The sequence below is a fragment of the Thamnophis sirtalis genome, unplaced genomic scaffold, assembly GCF_051295495.1.
Source record: "Thamnophis sirtalis isolate CommonGarterSnake01/CBP01778 unplaced genomic scaffold, rThaSir2_p1.2 scaffold_3, whole genome shotgun sequence".
In the NCBI taxonomy this organism is placed as follows: Eukaryota; Metazoa; Chordata; class Lepidosauria; order Squamata; family Natricidae; genus Thamnophis; species Thamnophis sirtalis.
Window position 1 is genome coordinate 96,877,328 of NW_028261383.1, and position 19,891 is coordinate 96,897,218.

At 39.5% G+C, this 19,891-nt stretch overlaps 1 protein-coding gene across 2 annotated transcripts; it reads right to left on the reverse strand.

The window, feature by feature from the left end:
* Positions 1-4,581: 4,581 nt before the first annotated feature.
* Positions 4,582-17,121, reverse strand: IRF1 (interferon regulatory factor 1). Of its 2 annotated transcripts, none has more exons than XM_014065171.2 (10): positions 16,982-17,121; positions 12,165-12,258; positions 11,365-11,464; positions 9,761-9,934; positions 9,422-9,462; positions 8,224-8,350; positions 7,690-7,809; positions 6,977-7,002; positions 6,403-6,538; positions 4,582-5,443 (listed from the first exon to the last, which is right to left on the reverse strand). In XM_014065171.2, the coding sequence occupies exons 2-10, from the start codon at positions 12,249-12,251 to the stop codon at positions 5,352-5,354; spliced, it is 903 nt and encodes a 300-aa protein (XP_013920646.2). In that variant the 5' UTR covers positions 12,252-12,258; positions 16,982-17,121; the 3' UTR covers positions 4,582-5,351. The 2 variants fall into 2 exon arrangements, with proteins under 2 accessions (XP_013920646.2, XP_087565686.1); XM_087709560.1 differs by lacking the exon at positions 16,982-17,121 and adding an exon at positions 14,453-15,435.
* Between the last annotated feature and the right edge of the window lie 2,770 nt (positions 17,122-19,891).

Sequence of the window (19,891 nt, forward strand, 5' to 3'; positions counted from 1 at the left end):
CATTTCTCAAACTGAGACTTGGGATCTGGATTTATTTCATTTATTCCATTTCATTTATATGCCGCCTTTTTCCCCGAAGGGGACTCAGGGCAGCTCACAACTCAGTCAAGGGAAAGGAGGTACAAACAGGGGATAAAAAAGACAAACAAACAATACACAATTTAAAACACACAACAACCATACCATTCAAGAAGGGGGGGGGCAGAAGTTCTTTAGCCCCAGGCCTGCCGGAATAGCCAAGTTTTAAGGGCTTTGCGGAAGGCCTGGAGGGTGGTGAGGGTTCGAATCTCCATGGGGAGTTCGTTCCAGAGGGTTGGAGCAGCCACAGAGAAGGCTCTCCTCTGGGTAGTCGCCAGTCGGCATTGGCCAGCGGATGGAATTTGGAGGAGGCCTAATCTGTGGGATCTGATCGGTCTATTGGAGGTAATTGGCAGCAGGCGGTCTCTCAAGTACCCAGGTCCAATACCATGAAGGGCTTTATAAGTGACGACTAGCGCCTTGAAGTGTATCCGAAGACCAATAGGCAGCCAGTGCAGCTCACGGAGGATAGGTGTTACGTGGTTGAACCGAGGTGCACCCACGATCACTCGCGCGGCTGCATTCTGGACAAGCTGAAGTCTCCGAATGCTCTTCAAGGGCTGCCCCATGTAGATCACGTTGCAGTAGTCCAGTCTAGAGGTCACAAGGGCACGAGTGACTGTTGTGAGGGCCTCCCGGTTCAGGTAGTGATGCAACTGGCGCACCAGGCGAACCTGGGCAAATGCCCCCCTGGTCACAGCCGACAGATGGTGTTCGAAAGTCAGCTGTGGGTCCAGGAGGACTCCCAAATTGCGAACCCTGTCTGAGGGGCATACTGTTTGACCCCCCAGCCTGAGAGATGGAAAACTTGGCCAATTAGTAGGAGTGAAACACACCAGCCACTTGGTCTTATCCGGATTGAGTACAAGCTTGTTAACCCCCATCCAGACCCTAACAGCCTCGAGGCACTGGCACATCACATCAACTGCTTCACTGAGTTGGCACGGGGCGGACAGATACAACTGTGTATCATCCGCATACTGATGGTATTTTATCCAGTCGAATGATCTCACCCAGCGGCTTCATGTAGATATTAAATAGGAGGGGGGAGAGGACCGAACCCTGCAGCACCCCACAGTTCAGGGGCCTAGGGGTCGATCTCTGCTCTCCAACCAACACCGACTGCGATCTGTCCGAGAGGTAAGAGGAGAACCACCGTAGAACAGTGCCTCCCACCCCCACCTCCCGCAGTCGTCGCAGAAGGATACCATGGTCGATGGTATTGAAGGCCGCTGAGAGGTCAAGGAGCACTAGGACGGAGGCATGACTTCCATCCCTGGCTCTCCAGAGATCATCGATCAGTGCGACCAAAGCGGTTTCCGTGCTGTAGCCAGGCCTGCAATGGGATTTGAAATGTTTCCAAGAAGGTGTCTCCTAAATTCTGCCATACAGAACATCAGAGTGATGGGCAGATTAGAATAAAAATTCACTGCAGAAAATCAGCTATTGATTTTTTTCAGGAATAATCTTTTTATGCTCTGCATCTATTTCTATCCACCTCATGAAAGGTTTTGGTGATTTTGTTTGACCTTCCCAAAGGGCTCAAATAGTAGTTGGCCTGAGAAATCCTGTATTGAAAAACTGACGGCTGATCTTCACAACTTTCTAATCTTGGCAGGTATATTAGATTTTATTTGATTTACTTATTCGAGATTATATCAAATCATCAGTTTAGAAATATGCAATGGATGGATTCAGGTAGAATTGTAATTTGAATTTATACAGTGAGATCTGTACCCAATCTAAGCAGAAATAACCTTAACCGAGTCTATAATTTTTTATTTCTTAAATTTATATGCTGCCCATTTCATGAAGTGACTCTGGGTGGTTTAAATCACAAAGAACAAAAATATGTGACATTTTTCCTGTATTCTGTGATGGCAATACATGTATTAAAAACTTCAGCAGAATCCAGAAATTCAAATGTTGAAGAAAGTGTGAAAATGTGTATTTTGAAGATCTACTAGATTAGCAGTCACTGACTTGATAGCAATACAACCTTTCAGTATTTTCCTGTAGTTCCTGCAGTTTATAGTATATAGGATAAATGTGCTACAATAATTAGCAGGAAGCAATAGATAGAACCAGCTGAGCTTGCAAATTATATTCTATGTAATAAAGTGTGTATAATAAAATATAAATAAAGTTTATATAATAAACTTTTGTTGCTGAGTAGTGTTTATTTATAAGTAAACATCAGACGAGGAGCTATCAGTAGAAAAATGTGCCTGTTTTATTTAATCTAAAGGGTTAAGTAGGAAATCTCAATTTACAAAATGAAAATCAGTCTTAGAAACACAAATAGCAAACCTCAATATTTAAACAGATCCCCCCCACAAAAAAGACATACCTTTCCCCTTCCCTCCCTCCCCCCAATCCCCCCTCCCCTCCCCCTCCCCTCCCCCTCCCCCCCACAACCTCCCAGAGCAAATACAGGGTATAAACATTTAGCGATCATACACTAAAATAAACTAACTAACTTTAGCATCGTCCCTTCGCTTGTATTTTAACTCCCCTTTTGTAAAGCTAACTTAGATAAGTTGTAACATTCCTTGTTCATTCATTCATAAGCTAACTGAAATTTCTTAGTCCCATATTTATTTTGAATATAATCAATCCATCTTCTCCATTCCAGCTTGTATTTCTCATCTGAATGGTCCTTGAGGTATGCTGATATTTTAGCCAACTCTGCTAAGCTTGTTGCTTTTAACGTCCATTCTTGAATAGTAGGCAATTCTTCCTTCTTCCAGTACTGCGCCACCAACAATCTTGCTGCCGTTGTTAAGTTCAGAATAAAATTAGTCTCTATAACTGTACAATCTGTAATTATACCTAACAAGAATAACTGAGGAGTAAACTTTATCCTCTTTTTAAGAATATTTTGAATAATCCACCATATTTTTATCCAAAATGCTTTGACTTTTTTACAAGTCCACCATATATGATAATACGTAGCATCAGCACAATCACATCTCCAGCATTTAGGTTGTAAGTTCGGGTACATACAAGCTAATTTTTTAGGATCTAAATGCCATCTATAAAACATCATGTAAAAATTATCTCTCAAGTTTTGGGCTTGCGTAAATTTTACATTTCTTACCCATATTTTTTCCCATGTTTCCATCATTATTGGTTCTTCAAAATTTTGTGCCCATTTTATCATACAGTCTTTAACTAGCTCTGTTTCAGAATCTATTTCTATCAATATATTATATAACCTTTTATATGCATTTGACTCTGGTCCCTAATTTGTTTTACTAAATTATCCTCATTTTGCATAATACCAATTTTCTGGTCTTTTTCCCATTTGGCCTGTAGCTATCCATACTGAAACCAGGTTTGACTTACCTTTTCCTCTTTTAATACATTCTAAGGTTTGAACTGTAGTACACCTCTTTCTATGGTGAGAAGCTCTCTCTATGTGGTTACATCCTGTTTTTGTTCTATGCTTATATTCTCTATCGCATGTCTGGGTACTGCCCATATAGGTATCTTATCATTTAATTTATATTGGTATTTTTTCCAGACATACAATAGGGCATTCCTTAAGATATGACTTTTAAAATTCTTATCTGCCTTCATATCGTATATTAAATTAGCATGCCAACCAATTTTCTATAATCTTAGAAAATTCAGTAAATATACTGCACTGATCCCAAAGGAAAAAGAACCTTGGACAGTCCACCTAAATTAGTAGATCGTGATCTACTGGCATTCTTTTGAATATACAGATAGTCTTTGATTTACCACCATTCATTTAATGGCCATTTAAAGTTACAATGGCACTGGGGAAAAAAACGTCATGACAATTTTTTACACCTATAACTGTTGTAGCATACCAATGGTCAGGTGATCAAAATTCAGATGTTTGGCATCTGGTTCATATTTACAAAGTTTGCAGCATCTTGGGGTCATGTGATCACCTTTTGCAACCACCTGACCAAGTCAACTGAGAAGCCAGATTCACTTAACTGGGTTACTAACAACTACAGGGATTTATTTAGCAACTGTAGCAAGAAAGGTCCCAAAATGAAGCAAAAAAAATCACTTAAAACCTGTCTCGAGGACTACCTGCCATGCAGAAAAACTTCATTAATTCAGTGCAAATGGATAGGCATAATATGGTTGCTGTTTAAAGAACCGATCAAATAGACTTATACCTTTTCCAATCCATATCTTATTTAGTTTCCAAATCCAATCCTCAAAATGATTTGGGATTTAATCTTAGGGTAACTAAACCTAAATAAACCTTTTTTCATATATTTCATTAGTTGAAAATGAATTTATTTGTATACACCATTCTTCAGAAGTTCAAGGAAGTATAAAAGGAATGGCTAAATAATATACCCTATTGTTTGAGATAAAATGAATATTCCTTTTCATTGAAGAAAATGTCTTTATTTTTAGCAGCACTAAAAAGTATATAGAAACTCTAGTTGTGTTAAGAAAATATTTTCCTAATTTCTTTGTCAGCAGGTTATAAAAAAGAAAATTAAACGTATCTTCATATATAATCTTTTATTAAGACAACTGTAATTTATATACAACAACGTATGTACAAGGAAAAGAATGTACAAGAATTAAAGCTGCAGCCTAGCACTCTGACAGTTTGCCAAATCCTTTTCTTTATCTTCTGGTTTAGTATATTATGCATTTTTTGCACTCTTCACAATACCTATTCAGTTGACATCTTGAAAAGCACAGTGCAAATAATCCATACATTCATCTATCAACTTCAACACATATTTTCACTGGAGAAAATAATGTAATGTAGCAGTAGTTCAAAGTAACCAGTGGAATGTGTTATAAATAAAATTCTGAAGAAGTATGGAACAAACAACTATCTGTTTTCACAGTATAACATGGTAGAGCTCCAGACTAAAGGCTAAAAGAAATTTGAAGAAAAAAAAAATAACCAAAAAATATCTGGTTGGACACCACTAGTCTTCCAGAGAATAATTTTAAGATTATACTCTGGATGGTCTTAAAATATACATCAATTTACTAACAATGAAATGCTTCTGTCCCCCCTCCCTCCCCCAATGTTTAAAATTATTTATACTCTAATCCTACTAATGGATGGACAGAGTGAAAGAAGCAGCAAACAAGCCTTAATTGGCTCATATGAAAGTTAGAAATAAATGTACAGTTTTATCACAAATATATTCCTACATACATATTATACAAAAAAACATTTTTCCATTCGAAACATGTAGTATCAATGAACATATCAATTTTTTAAGTCAGCATTTCAAAATAAAACAGTACAAGGTTTAAATGCCACAGGATATAGAGGGTACATAGTGTGTTCGAATGTCCAACAAAGTGCATTCTGCACTGGATTTCAATTCATGTGGCATTCCTTCTGTGGAGAAAAAAGAGAAATCAAGATTTAGAATGTGGTTTCACTAGAAAATGTAGTAGAATATCTAACACAAGTTCAATGAAACTGCCAAAAATCATATGATGATTTTCCCTCTCCCAACAGAGCTCTCGTTAAATTGAAAGTGGTGGATAGAGGTCTAAAATCAAGTAGATCTTAGCCCATACAGTATAATCACAATTCCAACCAGCCCTACATCCATGAAATGCAATACATTTAGCTTCCAGAACCTTTGTTATGATAATATGACAATAGACAATGTATGACTCTATAATGCTAGCCTAAAGTTATTAGTGAGTAGAAAATCAGAGTGAAGAGCCTATAAAGATAGTCCTCAACTTACAACCATTCATTTAATTACCATTCAAAGTTACAAAGGCAATGAAAAAAGATGAGTTTTGAGCAGGTCTCAGACTTGTGACCACACAATTCACGTGATCAAAGTTTGGTTGCTGGGCAACCAGCATGTATTTATAATGAGTGCAGCCATTCTGGGGTCTTGGAATGGTGATTTGTACGGAAAATCAATGGGGATAACCAGATTCGCTTAATCATCTCATGAGTCACATAACAACTGTAGTGATTCGCATAACAATCATGGCAATAAGGTCATAAAACGTGACGTGACTCGTTTACCAATTGCCTTGCTTGTTATCAGCAGAAATTTTTGGCTCAATTGTGGTCGTAAGTCGAAGACTATCTGCATGTGACAAAGGGGATTTGTTATTTAATAATACTCTAATGCAGTGTTTCTTGACCTTAGCGACTTTAAGTCCTATGGACTTCAACTCCCAGAATTCAGAGCAGAGCTGGCTGGGGAGTTCTGGGAGTTGAAGTCCACAGGACTTAAAGTCGCCAAGGTTGAGAAACACTGCTCTAATGAGATAAAGAGAAACATCATACATTTCTATAATCCAAAGATACAGGTGAAATGTTTATACCTAGCTTTGGTATCTCAAAGGTAGTATCTTGCTCTTGCAAAGTAAAGTCAAGGGAGAGACTCTGCATTCCAGCTTCATTTAATAGGAAGCCTTTTCCACCAATGCTGTTTGGTTGCCACTCAGAGCTGTTGAAGAGCTGCCAGAGAGGAAAGATAAAAGAAATCAGTAACGTGAACTGTTTTCTAGTTCCATTCAAAAACACTATTAATTCCTTTCTAAGATGCAGGTTACAAAACAAAGATTGCATCCTCATTCTTAGGTTACATGGATTCTTGCAATCTAATGTGGTTCAGAAGCAAAGTAAGACTTCCTAAAGCAGGAGTGTCAAACTTGCATTGTCATGGCGTTGTCAAGTGACGTATTGGGACTTTTTATCCCCTTCACTAAACCGGGTGTGGGCGTGGCCAGCATATGATGCCCTAAAGTATCCCTTCACAACCAAGACAAATGGGAACTCTTGTACACATTGCATGCCCGCCCACCCCTTTGATTACTCCCCTTGGACTTCATGTATTGTCCCAATGCCAAAATTATTTACAAAGCCAAAATTATTTAAATAGAGAGAGAGTCTTACCAAGTCATACAGTGGACTCTCCTCATCTTCATCAGTTATTGTGAGGATATACGAAGCCATCAGGTAAGGGAAGGGGAAGAGAAAAGAAACATACTCAATGAATTTCAGAATTCTTGTTTACTAAAAGTTTATTTTCCAGTTTTCCATTATCAACAATAACACCTTTCTAGTCAATGACAAAATTAAAATAAAGCATTGGATAATTTATGCTCGTACAAGTAATGCCTGTCTTCAGTTCACACTGGCTTAATATCTAGAATTCTTTTTTACTGTAAAAGGCAGGTTGTAATTAAGTATTTATAAATCTATATTTCAATAGGAGAGATTTAGATACGTATTTCCATTCCCTTAATAAAATCAATGAGATTTACATGGGCTTAACTTTCACTGGGTCAGGTCTGTAATAAGCTAAATTTTTTAAAAACCACTTTTATATCATTACATCACCCCCATAAAACCTAATTCTAACAAAGAATGCATCCAATGAGATGAGACTACATAGGAAGCTTTGACTTTTTAAAAAGAAGGTAGAGACATCCTTCCTTAATCTGATTCTCAGCTCCAAGCAGCTGAAAATTGTATTATCTAAGGGATTCTTGCAGCTGAAAGTCCAATCCATGTGGGCAGTTGACCTAAATCCTTCGGTTCTCTTGGTTCTGGTCCCTCAATCCAATTATGATCAATCCGCTGGTTCTGAACAATTGAATACTAACCTTCAGAAGACGAACAGCAGGGTGAAACCTGAAGTCTGTAAAGGTTGTTTGTGCTGTCAGGGGTCGGCATATCCATTTGGCAATTTCTCCAGGCATCATTGTTCAATTCATATGAAACACCTAAAAAATTGAAAGTATGAGATTTATAATGCAAGAGATACATTATTCACACAAACAAAATGATTGACATCACACACACACCAGGATGAACAAAACATGAGATACTATGCCAGACAAGTAACTCATATTGCAGCTTAAGCCGATGATCACAAATGCTAATTCAATGTCCGAGTTCCTACAACATACTCAACCACAAACCTAATCAACCCCATTTCAGGTGGTCATATACATCCAATCTTTTCATTTTCTTTAGTTTTGAGAAATTTTCCAATTGAATAAAAGAAAAAAAATGTCTTAATTCCTTAACATCCCTGACAGCCTAACTTTTCTTTACTCAAGCAAACCGGAAAATGGACTCAGCAGGCATGATTTTTCCTTGGGGGACCCACACAACTGATTAAAATTGTTTCTTACCAAATGTGCTCCCCACTTCCATGTCCTCTGTTGCATAGTTGGGAAGCACATAGCCACTGTGGTCATCAGGCAACTGAATGCTGTTTGTTGCTTTGACTGTCTCTTCTTCCTTAATATCCTCGACTGACTGCAAAAGAGGAAGGACCAGATTATGGCAAAATGTAAACTTTATGTCTTTTAAGGCAGTAGCCCCTAACCTTTTGGGTACCAGGGACCAATTCTGTGGAAAAAAGTTTTTCTGCTGACCGAAGGGAGCATGGTTCATATGTTGCCTGCATCGAATGGATGGGGCTTCGTTTGTTTGTGTGGCCCAGTTTTTGACATGCCGTGGTCCATGGAACAGGGGTTGGAGACCCATTTTAAGGTCAAGACATGTGAATGTGTTTATTTAGTTGTAATCAATATTACCCCCTTGGAATGTATTTCTGCCCAGCTTTCAGCAGAAGTAAATTATTGGAGCATTCCTTTTCTTGCTTAAGATTCATTTTCATACAATGAAATGGCCTTTAGATGACAATTGTCTATAGCTAGGATATGAGTGGCACAGTTGAGCAAGCTGGGAATTAGGTAACTGATAAAAAGTAATCAAGAAACTAAAAATATGTCAACTGACTCCCAAAATGCTTCTCTACAGATAGTCCTCAACTTATGACCACAATTGAGCCCCAAATTTCCATTGCTGAGCAAGAAAGTTGTTAAATGACTTTTACAACCTTTCTTGCCACATTTGTTAAATGCGGTTGTTAGGTTAGGAACATGGTTGTTAAGTGAATTTTGCTTCCCCATTGACTTTGCTTATGAAAAAGTCACAAAAGGGGGATCACATAACCCCAGGAAGCTGCAACCGTCATAAATACACGCCAGGTTGCTAAGTGTCTGAATTTTGATCCTGTGACCCCAGAGATACTGCAACCATTAAGTGTGGAAAAATAGTCATAAATCACTTTTTTTCAGCACCATTGGAACTTGGAAAGGTCACTAAATGAATGGTTGTAAACTGAGAACTACAAGCATTTCCTTCAACAGGAGTGATTAAGCTATTGAAGAAAAGACATACGTTGTATGTATGGTTTTACATAGTTTATGTTTTTTAATGATACGTTTTATGATTTTTATGGTTCTGGATATTAGTGTTATGGCCAGCTACCAGTGTTGTGTTTTTTGGTGGGTAGCCATACAAATCTTTTTAAGTACATACCTTTCTTGGGCTCTTGCTTTTTGGAGACTTTGACTTTCTTTCTGTTTGAAAAACAAAAACAAAAACACAGGCTTAGCATAAAGACATTTTAAGAGAGAATGGGTGATGGACAATGCAATTGCCAGACAATTTTGGCATTATCCATCTTATAATATTTTCTTCTCCAAGTTTGCAAGAGTGTAGTTCTGTTGGCCACAAAGCCATAGCCATTCTTGGACATTTTTACTATGGATTTTAGCTGTTGCCGTAAAACTGACAACTTGGCTCCCTTTTATGTAACAAATTTTATATTACAAGTATTGGGAATCATACCCAAACTTCGTATGTTTTGAGCAATACCTTTTTTCTCTGATTTTACTAGGGGTAAAATCCTATAGACTCGAACAGCGCTGGGTCCTTTGCTAATGCTTTGATCCTTCACTTCTTGAATGTCAGGCAAGGAATTCATGGCACAGCGGAAATTTGCCTTCCATGTTTTTGGATCAGGGTCTACATCACCTTCTTTGTATTTCCCTGTAAAAAGACAGATGGTGTAAATCTAGGTATGCAAGAAACAAAGTAAAAACCATATCCAGCCAGCAGGATCCTGACATGTTATACTAAGGTCCTGAAAGGAACCCACTGTCATTTCGGTGTGCTTGACATTGTCTCTTTTCACTCTGTGCAGTTTAGTGTAATTCAGACATATAAACATACTGTTGATAACAAACTTTAGTTATTGAAGGTATCAACTGAAGTGAGAAGTTAGCTATTACCAAGTGACCCCACTGATTCCAATAGGCCCAATCCACCTATGACTATATGATTAGGTGACACATTCGACTAACTGTATTTAACTATTCTATGAACAACTTCTTACTTATCTATTGCTAGTGAATTATGACTTGTAAAATGGCACAAAGAGGGCCTTGTTATTGTGCTTTTATTTTATTTTTTATTTGCACTTTAGAGTTACAGTGATTAAGATGGGCAGCAATACATATTTGTGTGTTTCTTAAATAAACACATACATTTTGAATACATCAGACAACATACAAGAGCCATTTTTGATAACCAAAAAATCGAGGGGGAGGGGAGAAAGGTAGAAAAATACAGAAAGGCTCAAGAGGCAGTTGTAATACTATCACCATCACCTTTCTGTAACAACATACATATTAAGGGAGATTCAAGAACACTTCAGCAATGAACAATTGATTGCTCATTGCAAAGAGAGATTCTGTCAACATGCCAAGGTAGTATTGAGTAGCAAGCCCATAAATCCACTCCATAGTACAGACTTATACTGTACATAGATAGATACATAGATACAGAGAATGACCAGCCCATCCTTATCTCCGGAAGTGATACGACTTGGGAAAAAAGATTCCTATTTTTCTCTCATTAGCTGTTCATGTAGACTGTTGGTCAAAACTCTTAGGATGCTTATAACTCTGACATGGAAACACTGTACAATAGCACAAACTTATGGGCTTCGGCGTGCTACAAATATGCACAAGTCAGCCGCTGAACATATATATTATCAACTAGTTCCAGGATAAATACACAGTCCTTTCCAGCTGTTTTAACTAGTAAATGCTGGGGTTGTCCTTGCTTCAAAAACTATTTAGAGTTGTTTTGGAATGGCCAGGAGCAAGATCTGTTTGTCAGACTTTCATGCAAGCTTAAAAAAATGTTGCATGTTGTAAGAAGGCACTGCCTTTGGGCTCTGATGCATTCTGAAACCCGAATTGTTTACAGCGTGCAACTCCCTATTAGTATACTGACCACAGATACTCAAGAAGAAACCACAAACTCTTCGCCTAAAGAGGCAAGGCAAGGCAAGGAAAAGGGATCCCTTTGACTAGTGTTAATATGATGATTCATCCCTCAAATATAGTAACCGTTTGATTCTCTAGAAAATCTCTAGAAATGTTTCACCATCACCAGGATAAAACGGCACATACCAGTATGAACGGCCCAGTTTTTGAACAGGCAGGCATCTTTTTCCAGTTCCCACCCATGCTTAGCTGCATGTTTCCAAGGGATCTGGAACATTTTATCTTTCTGCAATTGAAAAAAAAAATACAATTCTGAATAAGCATCTCTGAATTGCACAGACGAAAGAAAATCAAGAAAACGATAGAAAGCTGAAAATGAAGAACATCCCTCGATCTATGAATTAACCAAGTAGTAGACAAGCCTACATTTCTGATGATTTATTTCATTTAGCATGTGTCTTGTCTACTGAATATAGCCACAAATTCAATAGCATAGCATTTCATAACAAGCTGTTTATAAAACAAAATAAACAAAGGCATATTAATTTATTTCCCTACAGTTTACCATAACATATGTAAATATTCTGGATGCAGTCTTAGCCAAAGAGAAATGAGCCTTATTAGCGCTGCCTGAATCTCTTACATATCTCAATTATTTGGCATTTTAAAAAGCTATAAAAGTGCAAGAACATATCATCAAGTTATCTCAGTTGTAGAGTTCAGAGTGACATTAAAATTAATTTTAAACATAACATCAAATACATTAAATATTTATTTAATTTGCATTCTCAGTTTCTTTTAATATTTTTGCTCTTTTGATCTTGGCAGTTTTTTCCCTTCAGCAACAAATTATTGCACTGAAGCCTCACTGCTTTCCTCACTATAATGTTTCATTTTCTACAATAACCTTGTTTTAAACTTAAAGCAAAAAAAGTACACAAAGCTAACCTTTTAAAAGATATTGCAAGAATGCAAGTTTTCTATACCTTATTGAGCCAATGAAGTCCAGGAATCTTATTTGAATTAATCTGCATTTCCAGCCAAGGTCTCATGCGCATCCTTGTTTGTGGCATTCTGGCTCTAAAAAAGAAAAGTCAGGGACTGTAAGCACAAAATAAAATCTCTAACTTCTAGAAATATCTTGGCTCATATTGTTTGCCCTAAAATTGTTTATTTAAATCTATTTCCTCTAATTTACCTTATAAAGAAACCAGTGTTTTTATTCATATAATATCATCTGTATGTGCAGTGCTTCACAAAGTACAAGATACTAAGAAAGTTAGTATCATTACATCATGAATATTACAATTATGTTACTTTTAAATCAATAACGTGAAAAGCCAATCTAGTTAGCAGTCAAGATGCTGACCCAGAAGCCAGGAAACTGAATTCTACTCCTGCCTTAGGTGTGATAAGCAGCAGTCTAGGTAAATTCCTCTCCTTGAGTTACAGTATTTTTCGGTACCTTTCCCCACCTCTCCCAAAAAAGAGGCTGAAAATCTAGGTGCATCTTATACACTGAATACAGCATTTTTGGCCTCCTGAAACCCCACCCCCTTCACAAAAATGGATGTGCAGAGGGTTTGGGAGGCCTGCAAAGTGCTCCTGGGGGCTGGGGAGAGCAAAAACAAATGAGAACCCCAGCCCCCTGGACCACTCTACAAGCTTCCTACAAATCTTAGTGCATCGTATATAATTCACACAATGCAACCTTGGAGGGGCTGGTGTCTTGAGGGCATTCTCTCTGCCTTTTATTCTTTACTTTGCTTTTATTTCTCATTCTATTTTAATTGTACCTTTCTATATGGTTTTATGATTTTGATCAAAATAGCAGGAAGGGCTAAATGAAGGTATCAGAAATGTATCAAGAATCATATTAGCACTGGTGGCATGTATGCATATCAGTGGTGGGTTACGACGGGTACAGTACAGGCGTACCTGTGCCTGCCGGGAGCACCAGGTTCTGTTCCGGTACGGTGCTCCGGAGAGCCCATCCACACTCCTTACCAGTATTTGAGGTTTTTGGGGCTTCCGCACACGTGCACAGAGCATATGGCACCTGCGCAATGCTCCACTGAGCAGCTGGAGCGTCACAGAGGCATCACAGGCAATAAGTATGCATGCGCCCAGCCCCGTTGCAACTGAACCCACCAATGATGTGAGACAAGTGTGGGAGAGCTCTCAGAGAAGAGCTTTGAGTCATCAAACAATGGCCCAGGATTATTGTATTTTCCAGGTGCACATGATAAATTCCTCCCATGGTCCCAAACTCCATTTTGTATTCTGTTCTTTCCCTCAAACTAAAATGCTACTATTACTGAAAACGTGAAACTGAAAACGTGTATTTTCTTGAATAACCCCATCAAAACAGCAGGCAAGGTTTAAGGGAGATCATCTCCCACCTGATCATTCCCAGTGTTTTGTTTTACCCCTTAAACTTTGATACAATACAGTTCTTTTCTTGAAGCATCACTTCTTAAGAATGCTACAAATTTAACTGACTAGTGGGAGCTACAGCCATTCATAAATTATAAAATGTTTGCAGCTTAGATGAAAACCAAACTGATAAGATTTTTTCAGGGAACAACATGTTTAATTTTCAGATGGTACCTTCAGACCAAATTGTAACACATACTATTCCTATAGATATCTTTAAAAATAAAAAGCTACCCAAAAGGCAATTTTCATCTTCCAAGGTAAAGTGGAAATGGCTTGTCTCTATTTCTCACACACACACACCCCCCACAATTTACAAATAGCTTTAACAAAACTTGTACAAATGAGGTTTTTTTTTTTTCATCATGGGTACATTGACAGGCTAGGGTGCAATAAAATTGCAGAGAATCAGATCCTCAAATATCCTGATCAGGCATCATATATACTTAAGAACAGTTCCACTAGGAATTGTTGCCCCATCTCCTGTGAGTCTACTCAGCTCCAATCCAGCTCCTTATGCTATCCTGGTTGAGGGAGGGAGGGAGGAAGAGACTGCAGAGTAACTGCACTGCTTGTATGTAGGTGTCCACCTAAGTTTTTTTCTTTTGTCAGAAGAACAAAAATGCAACAGAAGTTCCACTCATCTATAACAAGAATAGGGCTTAGATCGCCACACCCCAGTCCAGCTTTTATCACATTGACCTCCACCCTCCCAATGCAGCTGGATTTATTACCTCCTAATATTCAGTTTGGACAACTCTTTTTAAGTTTAATGATATTTCTACCTAGTGAACTTTCCCCTGAAATGCCTAACAGATGCAGAGTGCCTTTTACTCACAGTAATAAGAATCAGAGCTGAAAATGTTCCTTACACTTAGGGGAATTTTTTATAAAACAGCATGAGATTCTGCACTTGGACTGTTGTCATTTGGCACACTAGCAAACACAAGGCTTGAAGATTTCCTGTTTGCAAGATTTGGATCAGGGCCAGATGGTTTCAGAGTGCACAACTTCATTCAGGGAGAAACACAATTAATTCAACTTTAATAAAAAGGATCTCATCTTTATTGTTTAAATCCTTAACAAGACCATTTACGAAGAAAAAGGTCAAGAATATCCGCTGCTTTTCGAGAGGTTTACAATTAGCCCTTTGAATCGTCTATGTTCCAACTACTGGTAATAGTAGGGACTTACAAGGACTTACAAAGGTCCCAAGCCAATTCAAGCTTGTAATTCAGCTCTAGCTGGTGTCAAGACTCCTTCTGGCAAAGCATATTCCTATGTATCACACTGATCTCCAAGGCTCTTGTGGCAAAGGGTATTCCAAAGGGTGAACCAAAGGAATTTTACATTTTCATGCACTTGTTACAGGAGCAAAACTATGCACTGCATGTGTTTGCCCTAGGACACTTAAGGAGACACCTGCAAATGCAAATCATATATTTACTTCCATGGAAAAACCTCTATGCTGAAGGCAAGGGGGTGGAGGTGGTTTATCAGCAAAGTCTGAATGGTCAAATTGAAATATTTAAATTTGAAGCATGATCCTTCTGTGCCAGATGTGTTATGATTCTTCTGTGCCACCAGTTTGTCTCACATGTATTCATCCCTGCAAGGGCTTCAAGAGAACAGCAGCCCAATGGAGATCTCTACTCCTTTATCCAGCCTCTTCCGCAATCCTTTCCAAAATTCTGGTTTGTTTTAAAATTTATTCTCCTGTTGGAATTTCTGGACTGCACTCAAAGATACCCAGAGCTAACAGTTGGTCCGTCTCTCCTCACTCCGCCCCTTTTTTTTCTCTTCTCTCTCCAAGCTCTACTTCCTGGTCCAAACAACAAAAGCAGCAACAACACCCATTTACTGGAAATCATGGTCACACAATTCTCTTTGGCAAAACTCGGATACAAACAGAGCCAACCAAGCCACTAACATTTTGCAACTTTGCAAATACAAGTATTACCATTTAAAAACTAACCATTGCCATTTAAAAACTAACACAACACATGCGCCTTTCTCACTTCGCCAGCTTTCCCTTACAGAGCGCCGGTAGCATCTGTTGCGCTAGCTCTACTGAAGCCGCTGTGCGTGCGCGCTTCTGCAAACACCTGACTCCGCGCTTACAAGCAGCGGGAATACATCTTATTTGTATATATCCCGCCTTTACTGGTTTTTTTAAAAAATAAAGAACTGAAGGCGACGAAAAAATGCATACCCCTTCCCCTCTTCATATTTTTCCCAAAACAACCACCCTGTGAGGTGGGTTGGGCTGAGACAGACTGACTAGTCCAAAGTCATCAAACCCGACTGTTCTGCCTGTGGCGGGACTAGAAGTCACCGCACCCACCCACTCATTTACTTTGAGAACATTTCCGCCTTTTTTAACGCGCTTTACAACGGGAGAGTCTCCCGGCTCCGGAGTAGATCCCAATTGGCCAGGAAAGGAAGTTTTTCTTTTTAAAGAAATTCTCTCTGCAAACGATTAACCGCTTCGGATGCCCGCAGACTAGATTTCTCCCTGTCTAAATAGGGCTAAGGGGGAAAGGCACCTGCAGATCATCGCAGAGCAAAAATAAATAAATAATCAAGTAGACCCCGGTGGATCTACTTAAACCTCCGATCCTAGCCTCGGTGGTCTTAAGAGCGCTCCTGCCACCCCACCCGCCTCATTCCTGCGAGACCACGGAACCGCTCCGGTGGGTGAAAGTTATTCAGGTGAGTATTGCCCAGCGTACAGAGGAATTATTGAGTCTGCACCTCCCTAACGGTCTGGTTTGGCTCTGCAACCAAACAAGACGGACAGACTTCAACGGGTAATTAGAACTGCAGAAAAACCTGCCTTCCATTGCACGAGTCAAAAAGAGGGCTATGAAAATATCTACTGACCCCTCGCATCCTGGACATAAATTGTTTCACCTTCTGCCCTCAAAACGACGCTATAGAGCACTGCACACCAGAACAACTAGACACAAGGATATTTTTTTCCCCAAATGCCATCAGTTTAACAACTAATTCCCACAACACTATCAAATTATTTACTAAGAATGTATTATTATTATTATTATTATTATTATTATTATTATTATTATTATTATTCACTTCCTTCCTAGTATCTCTCTCCTCACTTATGACTGTAACTATGTTGCTTGCATTTTTCAATTTATATTAACTTTGACTATCATTAAGTGTTGTATTTTTTTTTATTCTCAATGAATGTATTTTATTCTCCATATGTACACTGAGAGCAGATGCACCAAAGACAAATTCCTTGTGTGTCCAATCACACTTGGCCAATAAAGAATTCTATTCTATTCTAACTTGCACCGAACTGCGAAGTGGTTTAGGCGCCAGGAGCTGGACCAAGACCCACCTTGTAGGACTTGATCGAGAATCACACCCTTCGACAACACCCGAGCGATCGACAACGTCTTCTCGTGCAAGCTCCACTTGTGCTCAGCTTCAGATATTCTCCGTTTCTGCAGCCGACTCTCCAGGGGGAGTCTGTATTATTCTACAGGTCAGGGAATCCCCCTCCTGGAGTGGCGGGGGGAGACACAAACCCTGCCGCTCTGGCCAATCAACGCCCCGAAAGCTTTGCGCTGCGGCCAATCAGCGCTTCAGGCACGCCGCTGTATAGAGGAGCCTGATTTCTGAGAAATCAGGCTATTGAAAACCAGCGGCGGCGGGGGGGGAAGTCCGACTTCTCTTCCCCGCCCCTTTCTCCAAGTTTGGCGGCGTGTTGGTTACATTGCACGAAGGAAGGAAACCCTTGATTCTTGTTTTGAAATGCAAAAAGCCGGGGCACGTGGACCCTTCCTAGGGCTCCGCAAATCTTTTCCTGCCAGCCCAACACCCACGCGCACGTAACCATCCGAGCCATCCCCCGGTAACAACCCGCGATCCAGCCTGCCTTGAAATCGAGGGGTTGAGTCGGGCTCAGAGGAGGGTGACCACCTCGTTATTTTCGAGCTGAGCCCACCCACGCCCCATCCGGGAGGAAGAGCAGTTGGAGAGGATCACAGCTGTTTTTTTTTTTTTTTTAATTTAAAACATTCGGCATACATAAATGTTTGGAACCTAGAAGTTTTCGGGGTCAGAGTCCACCGAGTGTCTGATAAATCCTATAATTTATAGTTTCAAAACTATGAAAACAAAGTGGCATGTTTACTTATTATTTACCCGACCTTGAGCTGAATGAAGGGGAGGGCCTCATAAAATATTTTTTTCCCATTTTAACAGACCTCCAGGATAATATCTCAGTGCCAGAGCTGAACTTCAGCCTGGGATGCAGCTGAAACATCTGAAGCTCCCTTAAGAATGCCTCCATCCCAAAACCTCCACCCCAAAAGCACCACCACCCCAGATATGACAGACTACAAAGCCCATAATCTCTACTCAAGATCTCGTGTGTGGTATCCCAAGCAGAAAAGTATCAGTTTTGCCCTTCCTGTATCTAGAAGAATATGCATAAATTCTCTTCTTAATAGAATATACACGGGTCTCTTTGTTTTCCCGGACAGCCATATACAAAGAAGCCCCCTCCCCAAATACAGCAACCCTTTTCCTAAATATGGACACATTTTTCTTTAGAGTCAGGTCAGTTTGGCTCAGAAGTGGATCACCAGTGCAGGAAGCAGAATAGCCTTTCCCTTTGCTGTGTTGCCTTTAAGGAGAAGCCGGAATACTCTCCAAAGCCGATAATGCATTTATCTGGATTCCTGCAAAAAATCAGGGATTGGACTCCCAGCTAAAGAACCTTTTTCAACTCTTAACATTTTACAAAATAGGTTTATTTCTCCAAGGGTATGGAACTTGCTTAGCTTTGGCTCTGGGGTGCCCTTAGTGGAGCATTGCATGGAGGTTCGGTGGAAAGGGAAGGATATGGGCTATAAGCAGACAACTTTGGCGAGGGGGGAAAGGAAAAGCATCAGGTTAAAAAAATGGGGTGGGGGCATGTCAGAAGTATATGTAGTTAGTGCAGCAGGAGGAGGGAGAACCAGGCTAGGAGGATCCAGTTCTCCAATCAAAACCTTGAGGATCCAGTCAGTCCATAAGTTTTTCCAAACAAGTTCCAAGAAGGAATCTTGGGGAACACACACACAAACACACACACCAACATCACATCACCCTCCCTAATCCAGTGTTCTTTCAAACTTCTGGGATTCTATTGCGATCTTGACCATCGCAGCATGCTCAGAGGATGGCAAGTTGGAGAAGGTATGTGTATCTGAACATTCAGCACTCCATTATCGTTTCTTCCCCAGTATGCCCTCAATATGAACTTGGAGTGAATTCAGGTGATATGGGGAAGCTGGTTGATCCCATCTCCATTTCACATTGGAATCCTATGCCCACACACAAAATGAGAATGATACAAATTACTATGAGCAAAATACCATAAGAAATGCAGGGCATTAGTCCAAACATACCTTGAAGGCTCAAGGTTAGGAAACGGTGAGAAAACATATCTAGCCGTAGCAACTTTCAAAGATACTAGACTATGGACTTTATGTTACTCACAACCCTATAGTGGGTTCCTATTCCAGGAAATCACTTGACTGTCATGATAGAAAAGATTGGCGAAAGCAAACCATCCTTTTGAAATGAAACGGATTTAGTACAACCTGTCATTACTGTTTAATTGATGCAGTTATAATGGAATACTCATCCTTAATAAACCCATGTCAAGCAAAGCTGGGAATATTAATTTATAATTTCCTGGATTTACGGTAGCTATGTAATTTGACTGAAGAGGAAGTACAAATCTAAAGCATGTGTAATAAAACATTATACCTTTTGGCTGGGGCTAGAAGCAGTAAGATCTTATTTTAATAACTATGCAGATTGCTTAGTTTAGCCATATTTTTAAAAATTCATTCGCATCCACAGATCTACTGTCTAACCCAGAAGATTCATATAGGGGCAAGAGATGAACTGTGTTGTTTCCCCACAAGTGTTCTTTTCTATCTAGGCCTGCTCATCACAATTTAAATACCTTCTCTTTTTTTTCACTTTCTTGTAGAGTAGAGGTGGAGAGAAATAGGAACACATTCTGTCTTTCATTCATTCCTAAGCTGCTCACTTTTGTTCTTTTTGTCCCTTGTCTTTATGGTTTTATTATTATTTCGTCCTGTGTTTTTTACTTAATGAACCACCCAGAGTGGCTAGGAGTTGGGCAGTATCCAGAAAGAAAAAAGGAAGGAAGGAAGGAAGGAAGGAAGGAAGGAAGGAAGGAAAGAAAGAAAGAAAGAAAGAAAGAAAGAAAGAAAGAAAGATCTTG

What these genes read in the sequence shown, in the direction of transcription:
- IRF1 (XM_014065171.2), bottom strand. Translation starts at nt 12,251, where the DNA reads ATGCCACAAACAAGGATGCGCATGAGACCTTGGCTGGAAATGCAGATT. An exon ending in AAACTGGGCCGTTCATACTG is followed by an intron (nt 9,935 to 11,364) that starts GTATGTGCCGTT and finishes GTCTTTTTACAG; the next exon opens with GGAAATACAAAGAAGGTGAT. An exon ending in AGAGTCCACTGTATGACTTG is followed by an intron (nt 6,539 to 6,976) that starts GTAAGACTCTCT and finishes CCTCTCTGGCAG; the next exon opens with CTCTTCAACAGCTCTGAGTG.